The 24,722-nt window shown below is 37.8% G+C and overlaps 1 protein-coding gene across 4 annotated transcripts in view; it reads left to right on the forward strand.

The window, feature by feature from the left end:
• Positions 1–24,722, forward strand: part of Arid2 (AT-rich interaction domain 2) — a 133,022-nt gene that overhangs the window by 95,997 nt on the left and 12,303 nt on the right. For all 4 annotated transcript variants that reach the window (XM_035440839.1, XM_027396382.2, XM_035440840.1 and 1 more), the window contains 5 exons: positions 6,637–6,785; positions 19,419–19,557; positions 19,647–19,732; positions 20,999–21,122; positions 21,211–21,302. In XM_035440839.1, coding sequence (XP_035296730.1) covers positions 6,637–6,785; positions 19,419–19,557; positions 19,647–19,732; positions 20,999–21,122; positions 21,211–21,302 — 590 coding nt within the window. The remainder of the gene's footprint in view (positions 1–6,636; positions 6,786–19,418; positions 19,558–19,646; positions 19,733–20,998; positions 21,123–21,210; positions 21,303–24,722) is intronic.

Consider the following 24,722-nt stretch of genomic DNA (forward strand, 5'->3'; position numbering starts at 1 on the left):
AGCACATAAGGGAGGGGATTTTTAAATGTGCTCATTTTTCAGGTGGATACATCATTCCTACTATTTCAAAGGATCTAGGAATGTCAGGAAGGAACACGGTAGACTTTTAGAGTGCTTAGGGCTGAAAGACTGGAGCAGTGCTATAGATAATCCTTCTTACTGTCATTTTTTCTTACTGATTTTGTTTCTCCTGTTAATAGCTGTATTAATTTCATTAATTTCTGTATTCACAAAGGAAGAATATTTGATAGTAAATTATGTGAAATTATAGATTTTACATTTAAATGATCCTTAACTGGAAATATGTAGAGAATTTTTTAAAGATTGTACCTGCTTCAAAGAAGATTTCTTTATTTATAGCTGCTTATTTAAAGGCTGTTATATTTGCAAGTTCCGATTGCAGTTTATGGCGTACCATTTCCAAATGGCCTACCTTCTGCATTTTGCATGAATTGATGACTGTTAGAAACAAAACAAGCAAATCCCACATTAACATATTTACAAGTAAAAATGACTAAAAGCCTTACAAATAAATGAAAGTTTTTCTTTTTCAGCATCATGAGAAACATGTATTAAACATTCTGTATCTGTTAATAAGCCTATGATCTGATATCTTGCGTTTTGTTTGGTTTGGTTTGGTTTGGTTTTTATTTTTTGAGTCAGGGTCTCACTGTATAGCTCTGACTGTTCATAAACTCAACTATGTAGACCAGGCTAGCTTTGAACTCATAGGTAATTGCCTGCTTTTCCCTCCTACTGGGATTAAAAGTGTGTGTCATCATGCCCAGCTTTTGGAAACTTGTTAAATTTTTATATATAAAAATAGTTTATTAGGCTTTGCCTATCACATATTTTATGTGTATTAGGTCTTAGTTCTCTGTTCTCACAGGACACATTTTTTAATGTGATAAAGTGCAGTGTTTTTTGTTGTTGTTGTTGTTGTTGTTGTTTATTTCCTTTTGTCACTTCCTGTTTTGATTGATTTAGTTTGTTTTGGTTTCTGAGACAGTGTTTTACTATGTAGCCCACTCTGGCCTCCCAACTCCCAACGTTCTTTCGCTAAGTTCCTGAGTTTATAGTTTACAGATCTGATCCACTACACACCATTTGTTCTTCCCTTTGAAAGGGAGCTTGAGGAATTGCCCCAGCCCATTAAAAGGAGAATCCCTGGGAGTACACATTTATTGTTATCATAGGAAGTCATTTTTAACAAAAGCCATAAAGATGCCATTTCAATTTTTTAATCTATTACTGAGGTTTGTATTATAGTTGTGAATTGTGATAACTGAGAAAGACTTTACCAGAAAACTTAACTTTCTTTTGTATTTCTTCATGCTCTTACAAGGGCTGATATATGTTACATATATTTATACTTAATAACAGTAAAAAGTTTAGTAGAAACTGAAGCCCCTATCCAAAGTGCTTTTGACCAAACATTTTACAGATTTTCACGTTTTCTCTCTTTAATTTTGAAATATTTTAAGACCATAATGAGATATCCCAAGGATAGGAACCAAATAAAAACAAAGTATGTTTTCTTTTTATGTATCTTACATATAAACATAAACATATATCTTATTTATACATATTTGTACAATATGTTTCGTGACTCTGGTACAAAAAGGTCATAGAAGGGAATTTTCTACTTGTCATGTTGGTTCTCAGAAAGTTTCAAATTTTAGCAGTCACATTTTGTGTTGCCACATTCATTATGTTTAACCTGCAGTTAAAAAAAGGGGGTGGAGTGGGGAGACTAGTACAGCTGAAAGAAAATTAGCTACTGTAGAGTCCTCCTTCTCACATGCAAAAAAAAAAAATTTTTTTTTCCAGTGATTGCTGTTTCTCTTTATTCTACTCTGGGAAGAGCTACACATCCAGACTAATTGCAGACACACACATGCTCACAGTCTCTGAACAGCTCTACTTCTCTTACACATCCAGACTAAGTGCAGACACACATGCTCACAGCCTGTGTATAGCTCTGCTTCCTGGAAGCCTTTGAAGTGGTGTGCTTCAGCAGTTGTCACCATCCAGTTCCTGGCTGCCCTCCTCACCTCTATTATAACTAAGGTTTAATGTTTCAGGGTTAGGCTTCCCCAAAGGTTTTTACTACTAACTTTAGGATGAATTCTAAGAACATCATATCAAAGTATCATCAGTGATATCTAGAGCTTTTAGCCACATAAACTGCTCTTCAACAGACAATAAAGGGAGGCAGGGTTATAGTTTAACAAAGTGAATATTATTATTTCCAGAAATTATATCTGCCATATTTGTGAACATTTTTGTTAATTTTATATTATAAAACAAATTATAGTTTTTTACATCCCTTGCATTATATTAATTTTGCTACTTGCTCATTCAAGTTAAGCCTTTTCCACATTGATTTTTAAAAAGCTGAATTTGACACCCTCCCCCCTAAATTCTTCTCAGTAAAGAATGATAGCACAATATTCCTCTGGAGCTGACCAGTTACAATCCTAACTAAAGTGTTTTGTATCTGTTTCTGCATGCTGGCTGTGGTCACTAGAAACTATGCTGAGGGAGAGGAAACCAGCTTTGCATTCTTAAGCAGAAAGCCTATAACTATTTATTTTATGGCTAAGGGTGTTTGCATGCATGGGTGTCTGTGTATCCTGAGCATGCCTGGTGCCGCTGGAAACCATAAGAGGCCATTGCATGTCCTGTAACTGGAGCTAGAGCCTCCATGTGGGTGCTAGAAATTGAAACCTTGTCTTCTTGAACAGCATCTCTCCAGTCCCCATGACCTAATTCTATTTTTTTTTAATTTATTTAACTTATTTTATGTGCATTAATGTGTGGGTATCAGATCCCTGGAACTGGAGTTACAGACAGTTGTGAATTGCTATGTGGGTGCTGGGAATTGAACCTGGATGCTCTGGAAGAGCAGCCAGTGCTCTTAACTGCTGAGCCACCATAAGACCTAATTCTTAAAACATTAATTTACTTAGTATTTAACAATATATATGTAAATGTTCACTAAGGACAGAGCCAGCTATTTTCAGACACTAGTCATATTTACTGTTTTGGATTCCTCTGGTCCCTTCCTCCCCACTGTCCCCTCCAAAATAAATAACAAACATCATTTCATTACATTTCAGTTTCCATTTCTTTTAAATGGATACATGGAGTTGTGGTACCAAACTATACTTAACAAAAGTAATGGTTACTTTACAGTCCCTTTACCAGTTTATATTCTAGGTTCTTAGTTGTCTTTTAAAGTGTGTGTTGTTATTGTTGTTGAAGTTTGAATTAGGATCCTAAAATGTTCTACACATGGCATTTTGTTAATATGTTTTTTATTCATTCTTAATTCACAGCATAGACTAACTTCAGTCATCCTTAACATATCCCTTGTTAATATTTGGAATTAAATGTCACATGATGCCTTGTTATTGTTTTCTGTGACCCAATAAGGCTTTCACAATCATCAAAAAGATAAAAAGTCTTTTGGAATTTGTGACAGGCAATAAGTTGTATACACACATTGGGCAGGATGGTCAGTAAGGTTCACAATTCAAATGGCAGTAGTGACCAAATAAGGAAAATCCATTAACCTTGACAGATGGTTCCTTTAAGTAAAATTCTAGTGTGTTGTAATTTCTCACTCTTGAGATTTATATTGGTCCTTTTATTATTCAAGTATTGAATTCATAATTTTCTGTTCAGTGCTGTTGTTTTAAGGAATCAGTTCGACCATATGTATGGCACTTCACATACACTGTTTGTGTTCTTCCCATCAGATGGTGGGTAGCTGATCTGTATGTGGAGTATTAACCGACTGAGAGCCATTTAGAGTAGGTTCATCTAACCTTCTAAACTCAAAACCTCTTTCCCTTCTGGATTTCTCTATTATAATGGTGATAATAGCATTTGTCATAGAATGAGAATCTAGGCGCTTCATGTATGGTTCTAGCTCATCAATCAGATTGTATGTGCTATACTTACAAAATGAAAACTTCAAGGATCAATGAAGGTAACAAGGTTGCCCGGGTCACACCAGCCTTTGGAAAAGGGCACACTGGGGGTTGAGGGCTGGTATGATAGCTCATCACATAAAACCATCTCTGAAAGCCATGGTGGTGAAAGAAATGACTCCCCCAAATTGTCTTCTGCCTTACACACACACACACACACACACACACACACACACACACACACACACACACACACACACACACACGAACGAACACCTATTCTGGTAAAATTCCTTTAAAAGCACAATGAACAATTGGGTCCTGATGTGTGGAGCTGGAAAGCCCCTCTCCATGGCATCCGAGGCATTCATGATGCTCATACTTTGATTTTCTCACTCTTTCATTTCAGAGATGCTAACTAATCACAGAAGCAACTTGAGCTGCATTCCCAGAGTAGGCTTCCTTCTCCCTGAGCTTAGAGAACAAAACATTTCTTTTTCCTTGCTGTTTTCGCTTATGTGCTTTTCCCCACCTGTCTTTAAGGACAAGTTCTTGTGTATCCCATGCTGGCCTGGAACTCATAGCTGTAGATGACCTTGAACCTCTGATCACATGCCTCTACTCCCAAGTGCCAGGAATACAGGCATGTAATCCCAATGGTAGAATACTTGCTAGCATGGGGAAGACCCTCAGTTAGCTCCTTAGCATTGTAGGGTAGCAAACTACCACACCTGGCATCCTGTGTGAAAGATCTATCCCAGGACTACAAGCACCCTGCCATCTGAGCTACAGCCTCAGCCCCAGAACTCAAATCTTATTACTTTTCTTTTCTGCTAAGAAGTTTTCAACTTTTTTTTTAAATAAATTGTATTTAAATTAGAAACAATCTTATTTTAAATATCAATCCCAGTTCCCTCTCCCTCCCATCTCCCCATGTTCCCCAACACCCCCATCCCATCTCCCATCTATTTCTTCTTTTATTTGTATTTTGTACCATTATATCCTCATATGTTTTTATTTTGGCTTAGAAAAAGAATTGTGGTTTTTAATCTTTGGGACCTAGCACTTTTAGCCATCCTGTGCCAGTGTTACCAATAAATGAAGAAATATATTCTCTATTTTACCAAACTTTTAACCAATTCTTGAAAATGATATGCTAGTGTTTCTATAAGAAATTTAGCATTTTCTTTTAAGGTATTTGAAGAAAATGTATGACCTCAAAATTTTAAAAGATATTTTATTATTGTTTCTTATCGACAAACACATAAGATATAGAATATAACAAAGGTTCTGTTTAGAAGACTATGTCCATTTTATGCCAGTGTTACCATCAAAGCTGTAACCATGCCAGGCATGGTGGCATGTGTCTCTGATTCAGCATCTTGAGAGGTGCCAGAAAAATTTCATTCCAAGCCACCCTGGTCTACATGGCAAGTTGAAAGCCAGCCATGGTTGTAGGTAGTACACTTGCCTGGCATGGGGAAAGTAAGTCCTGGGTTGGATCCCCAGAACTGCACCAGGGCAAACCATAAAAGAATATCCTCAAAGATTAAGTCAGTAGCTACTTGACTGCAAATTACTTCGTATTTTGAACATTCTCCTTCATGGGTATGTTATCATTACTACCTCAGATCTGAAGTTTGCTTTGATTCATTTTCTTTTTTGGTTTTTCTAAGACAGAGTTTCTCTGTGTAGCTTTGGAGCATATCCTGGCACTCACTCTGGAGACCAACTAGGCTGGCCTCGAACTCACAGAGATCCACCTGCCTCTGCCTCCTGAGGGCTGGGATTAAAGGCATGTGCCACCAGCACCCAGCATGGTTCATGTTCTATCACTGATGAAATCTAAAAGCAATAATTTACAACTGCTCTATTCTCGAAGGGCACAGATAAATCAAATGGCTTCATTTTCATTTAAAACTATAATTGAGTTGCTTCTTCCTAAAATTCTTAATTTGAGTGATGTAAATGTTGTCCATGTGTCAGTTCGTATCCATTAATTTAATTAAGTTGAATCCAAATTATTAGGAAAAAATTGTTCTTTCTTAACATGTGCTTTTGTCTTCTTATTATACCCTGGACAATACAGTGCAGCAGCTATTTGTATTTATGTATTTACATTGTTTGAATTATTGTGTATAATCTAGAAATGACTTAAACTGTATAGGAAGACATGCACATTTATATACAAGTACTTTGCCATTTATGTAAATATACATAGATCTTGATATCCATAAAGATTGTGGAGCCAAGCCCCCACAATTGTCAATGGATTACACAATGTATAATCTTGCTTCTGTTGTTCCATATTTTTAAAAGAACTTAATTTAAATAATAATTTCATTTTATTCTTAATTTTTTTAATAAAAAATCATCTTTATTTTTTCTTGTTTTGTTTTGTATTTTTGAAGCAGGGTTTCTCTGTGTAACAGCTCTAGTTGTCCTGGAACTTCCTCTGTAGCCCAGGGTGGCTTCAAACTCACAGAGATCCACCTGCCTCTGACTCCTGAGTGCTGGGATTAAAGGCATTCACCACCACTGCCTGGCCTTTAAAAAATCACCCTTTAAATATAATCATTAACTTAAAATTAGAAAATGTATATTTTGTTACAAATGCATAGCTGTTATTAATGAACTTCTAGACTAAAATGATGTTTTTCAGTGTCATGTCCCAAACTGTATTTGTGCTTTTCTACAGAACACTCCTGTGCCACCATCACCAGCTGTACAAGTGCAGGGCCAGCCTAACAGTTCTCAGCCTTCTCCACTCAGTGCATCGAGTCAGCATGCAGATCCAGTGAGAAAACCTGGGCAGAACTTCATGTGTCTATGGCAGTCTTGTAAAAAGTAAATGGCTGTTTTATTTGTCATACCCAAGTGTTCTTTGTTTTAGAGTGCTTTCATATTTAAATTTCTGTCGTATATCATTTATGAAATTTATTTTTCTGAAACCAGTAACTTTTAATGAAAAGTCTTTTATGTTGTGAGTTAAACTTACATGGAACAAGTGACATGCTTCAGCTGAAAAATCTGTATCAATGGTTGGAAGAACTGTACTGTTTAATGCGAGAAAGGAATGTGTCTGGGCATTAATTTTTAACCAGTTGATAACCTGATTTTAATCGAGGCATAGTGGTACAACTTTTATTCTCAGTACTCAGAAAGCAGAAACGGGTCCTGGTCTACATAGCAAATTCCAGGCCAACCAAAGCTGCATAATGAAACTATTTAAAACAAACAAACAACAACAACAACAAAAACAAAACATTATAGACTGAAGAGTTAGTCGTTAGTGCTTCTAATCCCAGCACTTGGGAGACTGAGGTAATAGGATTGCTATGGGTTTAAGGCCAGCCTGTGCTTCATTGTAAGATCTATCTCAAAGAAAAGAAAAGCAAAATTTGATTAAGTGTTTTTTAAGAGAACAGTGACAGATATAAAATTGCTGGAAAAGTTTAGAAGTAATATCATTTAGGAAATCAATTTTGTCTTTAATTTTGAAAATTGTTTTAGAAGTCATGCCATTTAATAATTCAGTAATATGAATAGCAAATAGAACTGAACTTACTTTGTGTGTGTGTGTGTGTGTGTGTGTGTGTGTGTGTGTGTGTGTGTCCTTGCGAGAGCGAGCGAGCGCACAAGTGGATTACACACACACAGTCCATGCATGGTGCCTAGGTGTGAATCAGGAACTCACATACTGATTAAGCTGATTGGCCAGAGTACCCCTTCAGTCCACCTGTGAACTCTTCAGAGTGCTAGTGTTACAGTCTCCTTGGTTTTGTGCAGCAAGCATTTTGTGCATTGAGCCATCTTACTGCCCCAGGACTGACCTCACTTTGTTTCTTATAGATGCTGGGTGTGGAGCATAGGGCTTTGAATGTGCTAAGCAAGAGCTGGAACTAAGCTTCTGTAGTTAAAGCAGTCTTAGACTAAGATGCTGGCTAAAATTGAATGTTTCTTTCCATCCACAGAGCTGAGCCAAGACCCTTTGCTTTGAATAACTTGAAACCTCTAAGCCTTGAATACTTACTGTAATAGGCAAAGTCATTTTCATGTCTTAGAGAACAGAGATTCCATTTTTATAGCTTACAAAATTTATATTAGCTCTATTTATTAGAGAGAATTGTGTGTTGTTAATTTTATGTGAAGGATTTTGATATCATGAGCTATCTTATGTCCCTAGCCTGGGGATTATTAATAGCATTCAAAGCCAGTGCTTATCAAACTTAAATCTCAACACAGCAGTGGTACATGATATCATTTTAGTGCATCTTGACTGGTGGTTTTTTGATTTTTGCTTTTTCTTTTCAATTAAAAAGAGAATAAAATACAGATTCATCGTGTTAGGGTAAGAATTGTTTCTACTTCTGTATGTATGTGTACTTGATCATAATGTAAAATCCCTGAGAAACTATTTAGGTTGTCTGGTTATTTATTTTATTCATTGAAACTGACCATTTTTGTCTCTTTCTGCTTTGATAGAGATGGGACTTGGGGCCTCACATGCTAAACAAAGGCTGTGCCATTGGGCTATACCTCCAGCCCCTTCTTTCATTATTGTTGTTGTTGTTGTCATCCTAGTTTATGTTGTAAGTTAATGTGATACTTTGGTCACTAGTGTCTACTTTATATCCATTTGTTGTGAGTTTTTGTTTTTCTGTGTTCTAGTGGTAAAGAATAGCTGACAGAGTAGGTAGTCTATTAAAGCTGTTGACTTTTTAAGAATTTAAGAATGGGATTGGGGATTTACTCAGTGGTAAAACATTTTAGGCCTTGGGTTCAGTCCTTGGGGGAATAAAAGAAGTTTAAGAGTAACTGCTTTAGTTGAAGTTCTTAGAATGTATGAACAACAACAACAATTAATATGATCCATGTTATGTAGCTTAATGACATACTACTCTTTTTTCTGAATAAGACAGACAGATTCAGTGATGCTTCTTAAAGCTTGTTACTTTTTTCAGGCTATCATTTTTTAAATTCTCATTAAATAAATTCAGCCTGAGTCTGTAAATACTTATCAAGTGTTTTCTTAGTGTAGGGTTCTTGTGGTAAGAAGTACAAATACAAAAATACTTGGGACTCTTGGGGATACATACCCCAAAACAAATAAACTATACTTGAAGTGCTCTGAAGAGACCATTTTCTAGTTCTGTTGGCAGCATAGCAACAGTTATTACTGTGTCCAATAGTAGTAGTTTCACTTCTAGAGCCTATAACCTATCTAGCCACAGGTTCTTAGCCAACAATGGTGCCAGTATATGTTTCATCTTGTGAAACAGGATTTAAACTCAAGCAGAAAGTAGTGGTTATTACTATGATATCCATGCCACTATTGTGTCAGTGGGCGTGTCTTGCCGTCTTGCCATGCCAGACATTATTGTAGCCCATGGGGGTATTTCTTTCTTAAATGTTAAGTAGAATCCACTAATGAAACCATCTTGTCCTGTTTTTTTTTTCTTTGTTGGTTATTGATTTAATTTCTCTAGTAATTATATGCTTATTCAGGCCACCTGTTTCTCCTCCTTGAGTCGTGGCAAAATTATTTCAAAGATAACTATTTGTCATTTGTGAATATAGACGCATAATACCTTATGTTGCAGTCTTTAACTTAATACATTTGTTTGTGTATATGCACACATGAACACATTCTACGAAATGTGTATGAAGGTGAGATGGCAACTTAACAAAAGGTGGTTCTCTCCATCATGTGTGTTTGAGACATTGAATTCAGGTCATCACTCTTGGCAGCATAAGCCTTCATCCCCCGAGCAATCTCATTGCCCAATCTTTGTTATACTTCATTTCTAATATTAGTGATTTATATCTTTTTTTTCTTATTGCTAGCTAGAGTTTTATGAACTTTATTGAGCTTTTCAGTAAGTACAAACTAAAGATACAAAACAAACCTTTCTATTTTCACGCCCCCATTGACTTCCTTTATTCAATTTCATTTATGTCTGGTATGACTTTTTAAATTTACTTTCTTCTATTTGCTTTTTCTAGTTTCTTAGAACAGATGCTTAACTTACTGATTTTAGATCTTACTGATAAAAGCGTTCATTTGGTCTTTCTAAGTTACTTTTTTATTTCTTAAAGTTTAAAGTTTTATTTTCATTTAGTTCAGAATATTAAAGAATATCATTTAATTCCAAATGTTTTTTAGCAGCTCTTAATTTGTTTACAAGTTGTCTTAATTTCTCTTCCTATTGCTGTGATACAGTGTGTTGACAGAAGCAACTTAAGGGAGGGTGTTTACCTGGCCTAGGGTTGGAGGGCACAGTCCCTCATGGCAGTGAAGTCAAAGCAGCTGAGCTGTAGCAGTTTCTCACATTATATCCACAGTTATAGAGGAAGCAGAGAAGCAGCTAGTGTGTGTCTGGACTCAGCTAGTTTTCTCTTTCTTGTGTAGTCCAGGATTCAAATCACAGTGGGCAGGTCATCCCACCTCAGTTAATGTCAATCAAGCTGATCCCCCATAGACGTGCTTACGAGTTCATTTCTCAAGTGACTTTAGGTTCTGTGATGTTGACACACACAGTTACCTCCATGTAATCTGACAATATATCTCTGTGTTTCTGTTCTTTTTCATTTACTGGAGAGTGTATTATCGTAATGAATGTATTATAACATGTGGTTGTCTCATGGGAGATTGATAAGAGTATCATTGGATGAAATATTCTATACATGTTAATTAGGTCCAAATGATTGACACTGCTGCCTGGTTCAGTTTTTTTTTTCTTTACTGGTCTTCTGCCTGTTCTATGGGTCACTTACTAGTAGGTGTGTTAACGTGCCCAGCTATGCTCTTGGCGATATCTGCTTCTCTATATATATAGTGCCCATCCATTTTTTGCCTGTTAAATTTTTGATACTTTGTTAGGTGTGTACACCTTTATGGAGAATCCAATGTACGTGCCATGTTTGTATGTATGTTTGTTTGTTTGTTTCATTTGGCAAGTTTTAAGTTTTGGTTAAAGGTCAGCCATATCTCAGCTAATAAGAACCAACCAAAGGGAAGACTGGAGAAATGGCTCAGTCGCTAAGAGCACTGGCTGTCCTTCCAGAGGACCTGGGTTCAACTTCCAGTACCCACATGCAGCCCACAACTGTCTGTAACTCCAGTTCCAGGGGATCCAACACCCTCACACAGACAAATCTGCATATAAAATAATTTAATAAAATATTTTTAAAAAACCAAAGGAACAGACTTTTAGCCTGCAGTCCTCCTTTATCTGACTAGGAGTTGGTTGGTATTTAATATTTGTTATGTCTATAGATTTCATGGCTTCCATTTCTTTGTTTCCTTAGTAGATCTCTTTTTAAACATATATTGTATGGGTGTGTAAGGGTGTGTGGGTTATTGTTTAGTGCCACCATAGGTCATTGGCTCCAGCCGTATGTCTGATCCTCCTGTTTATGTGTTTCCCTAACTTTTAGGATGACCATTTGCCCTGTGTCTTCAGTTTTCTGATGAACATAGAAGGTGGTCAGTATTTGGCGTCTCTTTTGTCCCATCCCTTGGCGTTGCCCCCTGCACACGCATGCTCGAGAGTGCATGTGTGTTTGTGTGTGTGTGTGTGTGTGTGTGTGTGTGTGTGTGTGTGTCTTGTCTGTCTGTCTTTCTGTCTGTCTTACTTGCTAGGCAAATGCTCTTCCACAGAAACACCTCCCATCCCCTTATTCAGCTTCATTCTTGTGCAGTTGGAAATGATGCCCTTTAGTCCCTTCACATAACCTTGTCCATTACCCTTGTTTATGTATAACTGTGTTTTTAAAGAAAGTTTGACCATAAGAATCCTATCTTGTTTTAGGACTAGTGGTTCTAAATTAACACTTTGTTTGGATGAGGTTTCTGAAGCCATAAAACAACATCTGAAGGTCAGTTCTCTACAGTATGGTGACCATGTTGTAGAGCCACTCACTGCCAAAGCTTGAAAGTGTTTCCCTCTGAGAGAAACATAATCTATAATGTAGTCATGTTGAGGATTCTATCATGAACTCTCAGACCAAGAATGCCACGGTGCCTACATTTATTCTAGTTAAACATTTTGATTTAAAGCTGTTTTGCTCATGAACTAGAAACAAATAGTATTTTCTGAGCACCTAGAAATTGCTGAGGTAAGGCTGAACTGTGTCATTGCCATTCCAACAGACACCAACTTCATTACTAGTTTGCAAAAGATCAAAAGCTGAGACATAACTAGCATTTCTACTTTCATTAAAATTTTGATATTCAGAATTCCTAGAAAATACTATTTTTTCTCTAGTTATGTGCATTTCAGAAACAATGTAGTAAGCTTAAAAATACAGAAAAAAATAAATATTTGCTTAATAGTGGTGGAAGCTTATGTAGAAACATACAGTGATAAAATTGCCACATTGATAATTTGAAAATATTTTATGCAGTAAAATAATTAGAGTAGAAGTTTTAATTCACAATATGGTACCTGTAGCATGATTGTTTATTTCTAGATAAGTTGCAAGTTTACATTGATTTAACTAATGATTAAACTGGTCAACAACTTAAATTGCAGGTCAGTGGGAAAATAAAAGCAAAATTAATTGGAAAGCATCTTTTGTCTGTCTGTAGTCACATTGTGCTGCTTTGCTCCCTGACATTCTGTTGATCCAACATAGTGCCTGCCACTGTCATGGCTTCTCCTCTCACTTCCTGACTGAGTGGCATGAAGACTCGCTAGCTTGATTTGAACCCAGCAGCTCTGAGCTGCACTGGCTGGGCATCACTCGTTATCATGTTAGTCATCAAATCTTGCTGCTTGTAAGTCTACCCAAGAATCCTTGTGAGAAAACTGGAAGTTTTCCTGATATGAATTATGCTAAGGGCAAGACTGACTTCATGTGATGCTGCTATGGGTAGCATTACTTTGAGATGCCTATGGTCCCCCCACTTTCACCATCTCTACTCTAAGAGAATAAGTCAGTGGGAAAATCCCTTATTACTATCACCAGTAGTAATGTGTACTGGCTGGCTGGTTGACTGGCTGGTGGTTTTGAACAAGGCTCTGTTCTTTCAACATTGAGTTCCAAACAGCCCAATTACTTAAAGATGTTACCAAATATCAAAATGTTCATATAACATAAAATTAATTGGGGTTAAGGTAGTTTTACTGTCAAATATTTTTAAAAGTTACAAATATAATTTCCTTAAACCTACCAGTCTCTTAAACCTAGTTCATTTTCAGAATTTTTGCCATCTTGAAAAAAATTACCGTATCAGAAATACTGACTATACCTAGTAATATATTTCTGCACATAAAGGTATGATAGGGGAGAAAATTAGTCTTTAGGGTTCAACATATATACCTAGCTTGAGATGCCAGCTCTGGTACTTAGTTATGTGATTCTGAAGAATGATGTTAGAAAGCCCATTTTTTTAGCATAAAGTAGGAGTGTGAATGTGCCAAGTGCTTTTGTGTACTGAGCAACATTTAGATAGAAGGCACTCCAGGCTGTGAGGAGTTTCCCAAGAACAATGTGATGTGCACAGTGCTAGATGTTTCTGGGAAACCAAGTGAGTATCCATGCTAGAATTTTATCCAGATTCATTTAGATGCTTCATTTATCCCATTAAGTATATGCATGCAGCTCCCTGAAGCTAAGGCTTAGAGAACGTTGCAGAAGAAGGTGGCAAGATAGTAAAAGCCAGAGGATCCAGTTCACTGTGGGATTGTGTCTCTTTGGAATGTCAGGAGCTACATCTTTAAAAAGCCTTAACATGGCTGCCTAAACATGAGCTGAACATGGATACCAATAGACATGCCAATGTGGACAGGGGGAAAAGCCCATGGGGCCCCAACCCTACACAAAGAACTACAGGCAACTAAAGAATGCTGACTAGAAACAGTTTTCCTCAGGAAAGAGCACACCAATTGGTTTTCCAATACAAAACGGTCAGCCCTGAATCCAGGCATACAAGAAAGAATGTGTGGACTGAGCTGGTTATCTTTAGGAATATATATGTATATCTGTGCTGGATAGTTTCTTGATTTGGCTTCCTTCAGTGATGGACTGTCACCTAGAGGTGTAAGGAGAAATACACCCTTTCCTCACCAAGTTGCCTTAGTCATGGTGTTTTATAACTCAATAGAATTCCTAACTGACAAATTGGTACCAGTATATTGGAGCATAGGTGTGACAGGCCTGACCATGTTGTTTCAGGGGGATTGTAAAAGAGTTTCTGAACGTTAGGCAAGAAAAGCCATTGAGTGTTGAGGGCTCAGTGAGCTATTTATTCTGTGGGAGCCTGGAAAGAATGTTGAGAATTTTTAATGTGATTGAATTTATAAAGACTGGGACTTTTAAAGTTATTTATGTTTTTAGTGTGAGATCTTAGGGATGAATGCAAAAGGAAAGGTGGCTTAACAGTGATGTGTTTATGTGTCAAGTTGGCAAGGAGTCAATTGTGCTGTCAGGTAGACACAAGAGGGAACCTCAGTTAAGAAAATGTCTCCATAAGATTGGACTGAAGGCAAGCCTGTAGATTATTTTCTTAATTGGTGATTGTGGGTGGTGCCATCCCTGGGCTGGTGGTCCTGAGTTCTATAAGAAAGTAGATTGAACAAGCGATTGGGAGCTGGCCAGTAAGCAGCACCCTCCATGGCCTCTGCATCAGCTCTTGCCTCCAGGTTCCTGCCCATTTTGAGTTCCTGCCTTGACGTCCATCAGTGATGGAAAGTCACCTGAAAGTGTAAGCTGAAATAAACCCTTTCCTCCAAGTTGCCTTGATCATGGTGTTTTATTACAGCAATAAAACCCTAACTTACATAATATCCATATACATGTAAGCATGTAACTACTAATGAAAAGAGGCCATAAATTTGAAGGAAAGCAAGGAGGGGGATGAGGGAGGGTTTGAAGGGGGAAAAGGGAAAAGCAAAATGATGTCATTATATAAATCTGGAAAGTAAAAGATAATGTTTTTTTAAAAAGAGCATGCACATGGACTGTCCCCTTAAATTCTGTGCACTTCTGTATGTATGATGACAATCAGTTAACACCTGCATTGTACACACCTTCTTCCTGATACTTTCTCAGATGTGAACTATTTTTTCAACATACTGTTAATATTTTGTGAAACGTAGGCATTTTTAAACATATCTTAATGTATCTAAATGTTTGTTGAGACGGGGTCTTTACTACATACCCCTGACTGGCCTAGAACTTACTATAATTATGTATTAGTGTATATGTCTATATATGGGACTATGCATGTTAGTGCAAATATCTGCCAAGGCCAGAAACAGCTATTTCTCCTAGGGCTGGAGCTAGACAACTAAGCTATTTGCTATGGGTGCTGAGAACTGAACTCTTGTCTATAATAGCAGCATGTCCTCTTAACCAATGAGCCATCGCTCCAGCTTCTGAGTGAGGAATTTTAATAATAAATTAGACTTGTTCATCTCCCTCTCCTCTTAAAATCTTCCATCTGGATATAATATTATCTGGCTACTCTTCTACCAAGAGTGGTTGATATCCCCTTGTACTTTTTTTCTTTTTTTCTTTTTTGAGACAAGGTTTCTCTATGTACACCTGGCTGTCCTGGAACAATCTCTGCAGACCAGACTGGTGTCGAACTCACAGAGATCCATCTGCCTGCCTCTGTCTCTGCCACTGCCTCTGCCTCCCTTGTGCTAGGATTAAAGGCTCATGCCACCACTGCCTGACCTGTCCCCTGGTTCTTAACAGCCAGTTATGCAGTCTCACTTGGTTATAAAGTAATGCATATCTTTGTTATTTTTTTCCCCTAAAATAATACATAAAACAAATTGATACCAAATGTTGAGGTAACAGTTTGTTTTACAGCAATATTTTGGTTTAGATTTTTATGTGTGCTTATAAAATTTTTTATATTTATGTGTGTTTTTTCTTTTTGTTTTTTATATTTTTGTTTTCCTATTTTGTATTATGCATATGTGTTGTTTGTTTGTTTTGTTTGTTTGTTTGTTTGTTTTTTGGTTTTTCGAGACAGAGTTTCTCTGGAGCTTTGGAGGTTGCCCTGGAACTAGCTCTTGTAGACCAGGCTGGTCTCAAATTCACAGTGATCCGCCTGCCTCTGATTCCGGAGTGCTGGGATTAAAGGCGTGTGCCACCATCGCCTGGCTTGGTTTAGGTAGTTTTTAAATGCTTTCTTTTTGTTTGTTCGTTTCTTTGTGGTGTTGGGAGGTGATGTTTGTTTCTTTTTAAGAGTAAAATATTACTCATAAATGGTTACTTGGAGCATCTGAAATTAGGAAATTTATACTTACGTTAATCATGTTCACTAGAATGGAAAACCCTGTTGTGGCGTACAACAAAAGAATTTAAGGGAAACTGGACTCCTCTAGCCTGTCCTGAGTAACTCTCTGCTGTGCTGATTAGGTAATGAGCAGAGGATGAGGTGTTTTACACTGTATGGTTGTCATTGAAGACCATGTGTACCTGTGACAGTTGGCGGTAACTGAGAGAAAAACAGCAGATACAGATAATGCTATAAAAACGATGAAATGTTAAATTTTGTACTGCTTTGCTAAATTTTGGTAATTCTAATTCCTATCTGCTGAGAGTAGCCTCGCTGAGGGAAATGTATACTTACGTGGTTGGGAGAGCTATTGAATGTGTCACACGCCACAGGGGGACAACTTGTGGGAGTCTGGTACCCTCCTTCTACCATATGGGTCCTAGGAATCAAACTTGGAGCTCAGGCATGATGGCAAGGGCTTTACTCTCTGGCCCTATCATCTATATTCTTAAACATTGTAGAAAGGGAAAGATAATAGATACAAAGAAGATAGTAACAGAACTCAGTGAATAAATCATAGAGACAGCCTGGGGACAGTAGCTGAGATCCAAGAGAGAAGGACAGGTGATGACCTAGATAGGGAAGTGGAGAGGAAGCACTAACATTGATGTTCCTTCGATGACGTTTCTTATGTGGAGAGAAAGGTGAAACTGGGACATTTTATCTATGTTCACCAAGTCACACTATTCAGAAGACGAGGATTGATGTGTTGTGAAATTAAGCAGAGTTGACTTTGGGCCAGTGCTGATGAGTGGTGACGGATGCATCACCTGGTAATGGAGGCAGTATCTTAGTGGCATCTCATTTGGAATCCTGAGACTATCTCAGAATTAAGAGTTAGTAAAACAGTCTGGGTGGTGGCATGTGTGTTTAATCCTAGCACTTGGAAGAGTTCAAGGCCAGCCAGAGCTATACAGTGAGCCAATACTGTCTCAAACAAAAAGGAGTTAGCAAAACGGGCAGGTGAGAATACAAGAGGACCGTTACTACTCTTATCACTAAACATAATGACCGTAGTGATTATCGCTCCTGTCTATTTATAGCCATCTAGCATCAGGCAGTTTTATAAATAGCATCAAAATTAGATTTCCAGTAAGTTAAATTTTTCAGAGAATTTTTTCCCAGTGCAGTCACCTCATAAGATTGTCAAAAGGAACACATTCACGTGTTTGTTGATGATAACAACATCCAATCAACAGCAGTCTTCTCAAAAGACAGAATACAGAGAGAGAGCAAGAGGAAATGCAACATGGTGTTAAAGCTTCTGGGATCTGGGTCATGGGAATTGTTTTTCTTTGACTGTTCTTTAATTTTCGGGTTCATCAAATGAGTGTGCTTTTATGATTTGGGGTAGTGAGCTAGATGATTACTAGAAAAGAAATACTAAGGAGAATTCTGGATATGGTAGCAAGCAGTAATGGCACTCCACCTTGGCACTGATTTTTCTCACTCCCCAAAAAATCATAGTCTGTAATGTCCATGGATGTTTGCTTGCACTCTTTAGTTCAGCTCTCCATTTGGAAGTGTCGAGAGCCCAGTGAGTGAGACAGCAACTTGCTAGGTATCCTAGTTTGGCCTTGAACTTCAGCCTTCTAAGTGTTGGTATTACAGGTATGTGCCACCATGCCCAGCTCTCCCTCAAGTATTGTATTTGAACGTTAAAGTTCAGATCTTTTATCATATTAGTTTGGAACCCTTCACTGGTTTTCACAACCATGTAATCATAGAAACTAGCTGCATTAGAACTAGAAACCTTAGAACTTCATCCTCAACTACCACAGCCAATGCTTGACTCATATGGACAGACTAGATAGATTGAAAAACAAGAAAGAGACCTGGGAGGCTGGAACGGGAAATGGACTGGAGAGAAGTACCAGGTATAGTATGGGATGGGTAGAATGACAAACACAAACCTGTGTTATCTTGCAGTCATTATCACACAGGTGTATATATTTTAGCAGCTAAAGTTGGTAGAACAAAACACTTTCTGGCTAGATGTGGCATTTGTATTCCAGCACTCAAAAGGTGGAGGCATGAGAATCACCATTTGGACCAACATGAACTACATTGTGAGACCTGATCTCAAAACATTTTTAAAATTAACCATCTTTTTTTCCCCCAGTCATTAGCAACTTGCCAAATTCATGAATCATGTAGTTGTTTAATGTTACGTTCTGCTTAAGACTACAGTTCTTTCTGATAAGTCACTAGTATATCTACATTTAGGGTATGTATAAACAACATGCCTTAACCAAGGTACAGTGGTCCTTGTATAGGCACCATGGAGCCTATATACAGGGTCTGCTACACAAGAAAAAGAAAAAATTATAATAGATAAAGCAGTCACATGTTATCATTATCAAGTCTCTTATTTTATACATTAACTACTGTCCTTTGTATTCCTGGTTATATTTGTTTACTCTGGCTACTACATGAAGTTGGCTATATACCATACTTTTATAAGTCATGTATCCAGACATGTATGCCCTTTGTCACTGGCCAGACATCATTATATAGCCCATAAATTATTTTTGATTAGTAACATAATAGATTGTCAATGAAATGTGAACATAGTAAGGAACATTCCTTGTGGCAATTACAGTTTATGTAGCATGCCAGTTGTATTTGTTTCATGTGAGTGAAATATCATTTGGAGTACTTAAAATGAGTATCCTGATTTTAAGTTTCATAATTTCTTTGGTATTTATATAAATGAATATGAATTTGTGATCCTGGATATATAATACACATTAAAAAATTGGTTCAGGGCTGGAAAGGTGGCTCAGCATTTAAAAACATTTGTTCATTTTGCAGAGGACCTGGGTTCTCTTACCAGCACTCTCTTCTAACCTCTGGGGCCAACAAGTACACAGATGATGCATATACATGTGTACAGGCAAAATACTCACACACAGAAAAATAAGTCATTCTTTAAAAATACATTTTAATTTATTCAAACATAGACACAGTTACATAATTATCAAAAATAGAATCCAATGCCCTCTGCTGGACACTCCAGGTACCTGTACACATGTGCGTGCACACACACAGTACACATGATCAAAAGTAAAATCTTATTTGTAGCCAAGATTTCTTAGGAATTTTTTTAATCTATTATATCAACATAATTTAAAGAATTTATCTTGAGTGTCAGATATTTTTGCCTTTTCTTTTTCTAGGTGGTTTCAGACACCCTCACAGGTTTTCTACCATGCAGCTACTGAACATGGAGGGAAAGATGTCTATCCAGGGCAGTGTCTTTGGGAAGGCTGTGAGCCTTTTCAGCGGCAGAGGTTTTCTTTCATTACCCACTTACAGGTATGCTTTGTTGATGCCATTTGCTTAGTAAGTTCTGTGGTCACGTTAGAGATTATGGTATATATCTTTTCTCTTCTCTTCTCCTTCAGGATAAGCACTGTTCAAAGGACGCTCTGCTCGCAGGATTAAAACAAGATGAACCAGGACAAATGGCAAATCAAAGATCCTCTACCAAGTAAAGACAATTAGTTACTTAATGTCAAGCATAAAGAACAAGTAGTCGCTACAATGGTCAGGGGCCTGTCTCCCATACCTGGCACTGAAAAAAGTAGAAAACAAGGCAAAAACAAGAACAACAAAAAGAAACTTAGCACATGGGGATTCAAAACCTGTGTTCTAGCCCAGCTATCACTACCAAGCTATGAGATTCTGCTCAAACCACATAAATTTTCTCCATATATATCTCTGCATAGGTATACGTTTTCATATCAGTTGCACTGTGTGGTGTATAAGGTAGCCCAATCTTTGGAGACAAGTCATTAGGCAAACAATAATATAGGAGGGAAAGCCTTGTAAATTAAAAGTACTTTTTTTTTTTTAAGATAGTAAACATGTATTTGACAATGGCAAAGAGATTTCTTTCTGTACACATATATGAACACCTATAAACATACATCTGTTCTGGCTTACATGTGAAGACATTTGCGTATGTGTGTCTGTGGGTATTTGGGAGGGACATGTTGCTGGGATTTGAACTCCGGTCTCTGGAAGAGCAGCTGAGCCATCTCTCTAGCCTCCTCTACATTATATTTTTAATATTCAAATTTTATGTTTAAAAAATAAGAAATATCTTTAGTTTCCAAGTTTCAAGAGAAACACAGTTTGTTAGACTGCATCTACCAGTCCTTTCCACTACTGTCTCCCAGTGTCTGCGTGGCCAGAGAAACTGGCAGTGTTTTAACTGGGAGTGTATACTGAACTTGGCCTTCCTTCCTGTGTCTTTATAAGAAGCATGGAACTTTGTTTGCAACTCCTTTCTGTTGCAAGGACTGGTTGAAAGTAACCTGTTAGGAAAGAAATGTAAATACTGTCCATTTCACAGGTTCTAAAACATACACAGGGCAGCTTTCTGTCTTCTCCCTAGCAAACAGCTGCACAGGACTTTCCAAGATGAGACCTTTACAGCTTTGGTGCTATGCTGAGTTACTGTTACTGCCTCCTTAACCAGCATAGTAACTTTAGAGATGGGCAGTGCAGTACATCTGTTGTTTACTTTGAATCCGATAGACTGAGTGGTGTGGAGTGCTGCTTCCTATAATGCCTCCAGGCAGGGAGATGGATAGTCAAGGCCAAGTTGAGCTGCATAGTAAGACGCTGTCAAAAAGGAAGGGATAGGCTGGAAAACTCAAGCCCTAAAGCAGAGCTGCTGTGTGGGCAGGCAGAGACAGGACACATTGTCTGTCTATGCAGTTAACATTGTTTGTATGTCTGATCAATTTAGGCAGCCAGCTGTAGGGGGCACAGGCTCAGCTCCTAGAGCACAGAAGGCCATTGCGAGTCACCCCAGTGCTGCACTCATGGCTCTTAGGAGAGGTTCGAGGAACCTTGTCTTCCGGGACTTCACAGTAAGTGCACCTTAAAGCCCTTATCTGTAAGGTATGGCCTTGTGATTTAGATCTTCATTCTTTTTTTATGTTCTTCATTCTTTTTAAGGATGAAAAAGAGGGACCAATAACTAAACACATCCGACTAACAGCTGCCTTAATATTAAAAAATATTGGTAAATACTCAGAGTGTGGGCGCAGGTGAGTAATCTGTTTCCATAATCAAAGCAGATTTACTATATTTTATGTGTGAGTTAATGACATTACCTATCACTTACTGGATGTTTTTCTGATTAATTTTTGAATGTGTGCAAAAGCTTATGGTAAGGCCAGACCATCATGGTCTCTCCAAAGCCAAAAATAAAGTTGAAACAATAAAAAAACAAGCCTTTAACTTGTTTTATTGTCAATATTCCTCCTGCCATAGCATTTACAGAAGAAAAAAAAAATCTTCTGAAAAAGAAACCTGAGTGGTTATTGGAGGAAAAATGTAATTGGCCATTTGCATCACGTGGAATCAATTCAGTTCCATTTGACAGTTGGTAGTTCTTTTGGTTTGTTGTTTGTTTGTTTGTTTGTTTGTTTTAAATATTTTTAACAATCCAAACTTCTCCTTGGAAGTACAGATACTATGGTTGCTTTTCTATTTTATGTGCATTGGTGTTTCCCTGGATGTGTGTCTATGTGAGGGTGTCTGGTCCCGTGGAACTGGAGTCACAGACAATTGTGAGCCATCATGTGGATGCTGAGAATTGAACTCAGGTCCTCTGGAAGAACTTTCAGTGTTCCTAATTGCTGAGCCATCTTTCCAGCTCCGAATGTTGGCGATTTTAATGAGCCTATCAAAACCATGAATATTAGGAGTCACTGTAATATTTTTGATGTTTTATAATTACTTTGTAGTAGACTTAAGCAAGAGCATAATCTGTAGATACATTTTTATAGGAATGACTCTTTATCCTTTCGAGAGTATGTCCTGCTGTATCCTTTTAAAGCAGTGGTTCTCAACCTTCCTAAAGCTGTGACCCTGTAATACAGTTCCTCATGTGGTGGTGACCCCAACCATAAAGTTATTTCATTGCTGTTTCATAACTAATTTTGCTAATGTTATAAGTCTTGCTGCTCTGTAGGGTTCCCCTCAGCCCATCTTCCTTCTACTCCTCCCACAGCCTCAACTGAGCAGCGTAGAAGCTGTCAGGGTCCCTTTACTTAATAGGCCCATTCCTACAAATGCTTCCCATCTACATTCAATCAAATTGTTTTATGTATTATAATATTTAAAGTAGATTTTCAAAGCATAAAAATTGTGGAATTACAAGAGAAGGTAATTGTACTATATCAGCTTTTTAAATTATTATAAGTGATAATTTTTTGAAATTAAAATATAAGTATACCATTTTTCTCCTTCCATTTCCTTCCTCCAACTCTTCCATGTCTTTTTCTGCCCTGTTCCTCCCACATTCCTGGCCTCATTTTCTGAAATTACTATTGCTACACACCTAGACCCCCCCACACACACACACACACAACAGAGAGGGGGGGGAGTGTTACATTACTTGTGTATACATGATTTCAGGGCTGATGACTTGGTACTAGATAACCAATTAAGGGGCTTCATCCCTAGGGAAGATTATTTTTCCCTCTCTCAACAAGTAGTCCATAGCTGCCTTTAGTTCTTTGTGGATAGAGCACACTAGACTGTCTATTGGTGTCATCCTTGTTCAGGTCTTGTTTAGACAGCCACGTTGTTGGACTCCATGGATATAGCTTACCTGTCATTTCTTGAGATGAATTCTCACAGCAGACTTCCTGTTCCTTTGTCTCTAAAAGTCTTTCTGCTCCTCATCTATACCCTGAGGTAGAAGTACATGTGTCTATGGGTATAAGATAAGTACTTAGAATGCAATTAGAAATTATACTGCTTTAGTAGAGTTGTAGTAAAAGGTTTTCTTTTAAGATTTATGTCCCCAGTGTCCACAGGTAGTTGTTCATGTTTCTAGCAACAGGCATGGTTTCCTCCTCTTGAGTAGGCCTTATGTCCAATTAGACAGCTGTTGGTTACTGCCATGGTATATGCCACTTTTGTACTCTTGGGAATATCTTGCCATGCTGGTCATTATTGTGGTTCAGGGCATGTCAGCCATGTAGAACTATTGATTGTTACCCTCCCTTGGAACCTTACATAGTACCTTCCAGTGCTATGGAAGTTAGGCCCAAGGAAGAGGACTTTAAGGCCAAATCCAGTGCAGATGCTCAAGTCCAATCAAAATCCCCATATCATTCTTCACAGAAACAGGGAAAAAGAAAAAAAAAAAACTATCCTAAAATTCATTTGGAATCACAAAACACCCTGGATACCCAAAGGAAACCTGAGCGAAAAGAACAATGCTAGAGGAATTACAATTCCATATTTCCGGATTTATTACAGAGCCATAGTAATAAAACCATAACCAGTATATGGTATTGGCACACATGTAGACCAAGGAAGCAAAATAGAAGACATAAGCATGAATACACACAACTACAGACATCTAATATTTGACAAATACGCCAAAAATATACACTGGAGAAAAGAAAGCCAATTCCCCCCCCCCCCCAAGACAGGATTTCTCTGTGTAGTTTTAGAGCCTATCCTGGCACTCGCTGTATAGATCAGGCTGGCCTCGAACTCACAGAGATCCGCCTGCCTCTGCCTCCTGAGTGCTGGGATTAAAGGCCTGCGCCACCAACGCCCGGCCAAGAAAGCATCTTTTAAATGGTGCTGGGGAAACTAGACTCCTACATGCAGAAGAATGAATTAAGCCTGTATCTATCACCTTGCACAAAAACTAGCTCCACACAGACTGAAGACTTAACCCTGAAACACTGGAAGTGCTAGAAGAAAGAATAGACAGTAATCTACAAGATAGAGCTGCAGAAAGGCCTGTTTTGATAGGACCCCATCCACTCAGGAATTAATTAAGGCCAACAAGTGACAAGTGGATCCTCATAAAACCAAAAAACCTCACAGCTAAGGAAACAACCAACTGAGTAAAGAAAAAGGAAAGACTCTTTTCCAGGTATACATCCAGAATACGTAAAGAACTAAAAAATAAAAAAGTTAGTCAATAAAACAAATGACCCATTCAAAAAGTAAGCTATAAATCTGAATAGGTTTCTCAAAAGAATAAATAAAAATTACTAAATAAAATCTCAAAAAAGTCCATTGCCCCAAGCAATTAGAGAAATGTAAGTCGAGATAATTTTGTGATTTCATCTTAACCCAAGTCAGAATGACAAAGAAGAAACCAGACAACAAATGCTACAGAGGATATGGGGAAAGGGAACCCTCATTAGCTGTTGGTGGGATTGCAAACTGGTCCAGCCCGCTAGAAATGAGTGTGGAAAATTCACAAAAACAAAAATAAACACCGTAGTATACAGTTATACCACTCTTGGGCATCTGCACAAAGGACTGAACATTCTATCCTACAGACACTTGCTCTGCCATGTTCATTGCCGCTCCACTCACAGTAGTTAGGAAATGGAAACACCTAAATGCCCTTCAGCTGATAAGGGATAACAAATTTGCTATGCCCCAGGGAATACTATTAAGCTGTAAAGAAAAATGAAGTTAGCAGA

Source organism: Cricetulus griseus, chromosome 2 (assembly GCF_003668045.3).
Source record: "Cricetulus griseus strain 17A/GY chromosome 2, alternate assembly CriGri-PICRH-1.0, whole genome shotgun sequence".
Lineage (NCBI taxonomy): Eukaryota > Metazoa > Chordata > Mammalia > Rodentia > Cricetidae > Cricetulus > Cricetulus griseus.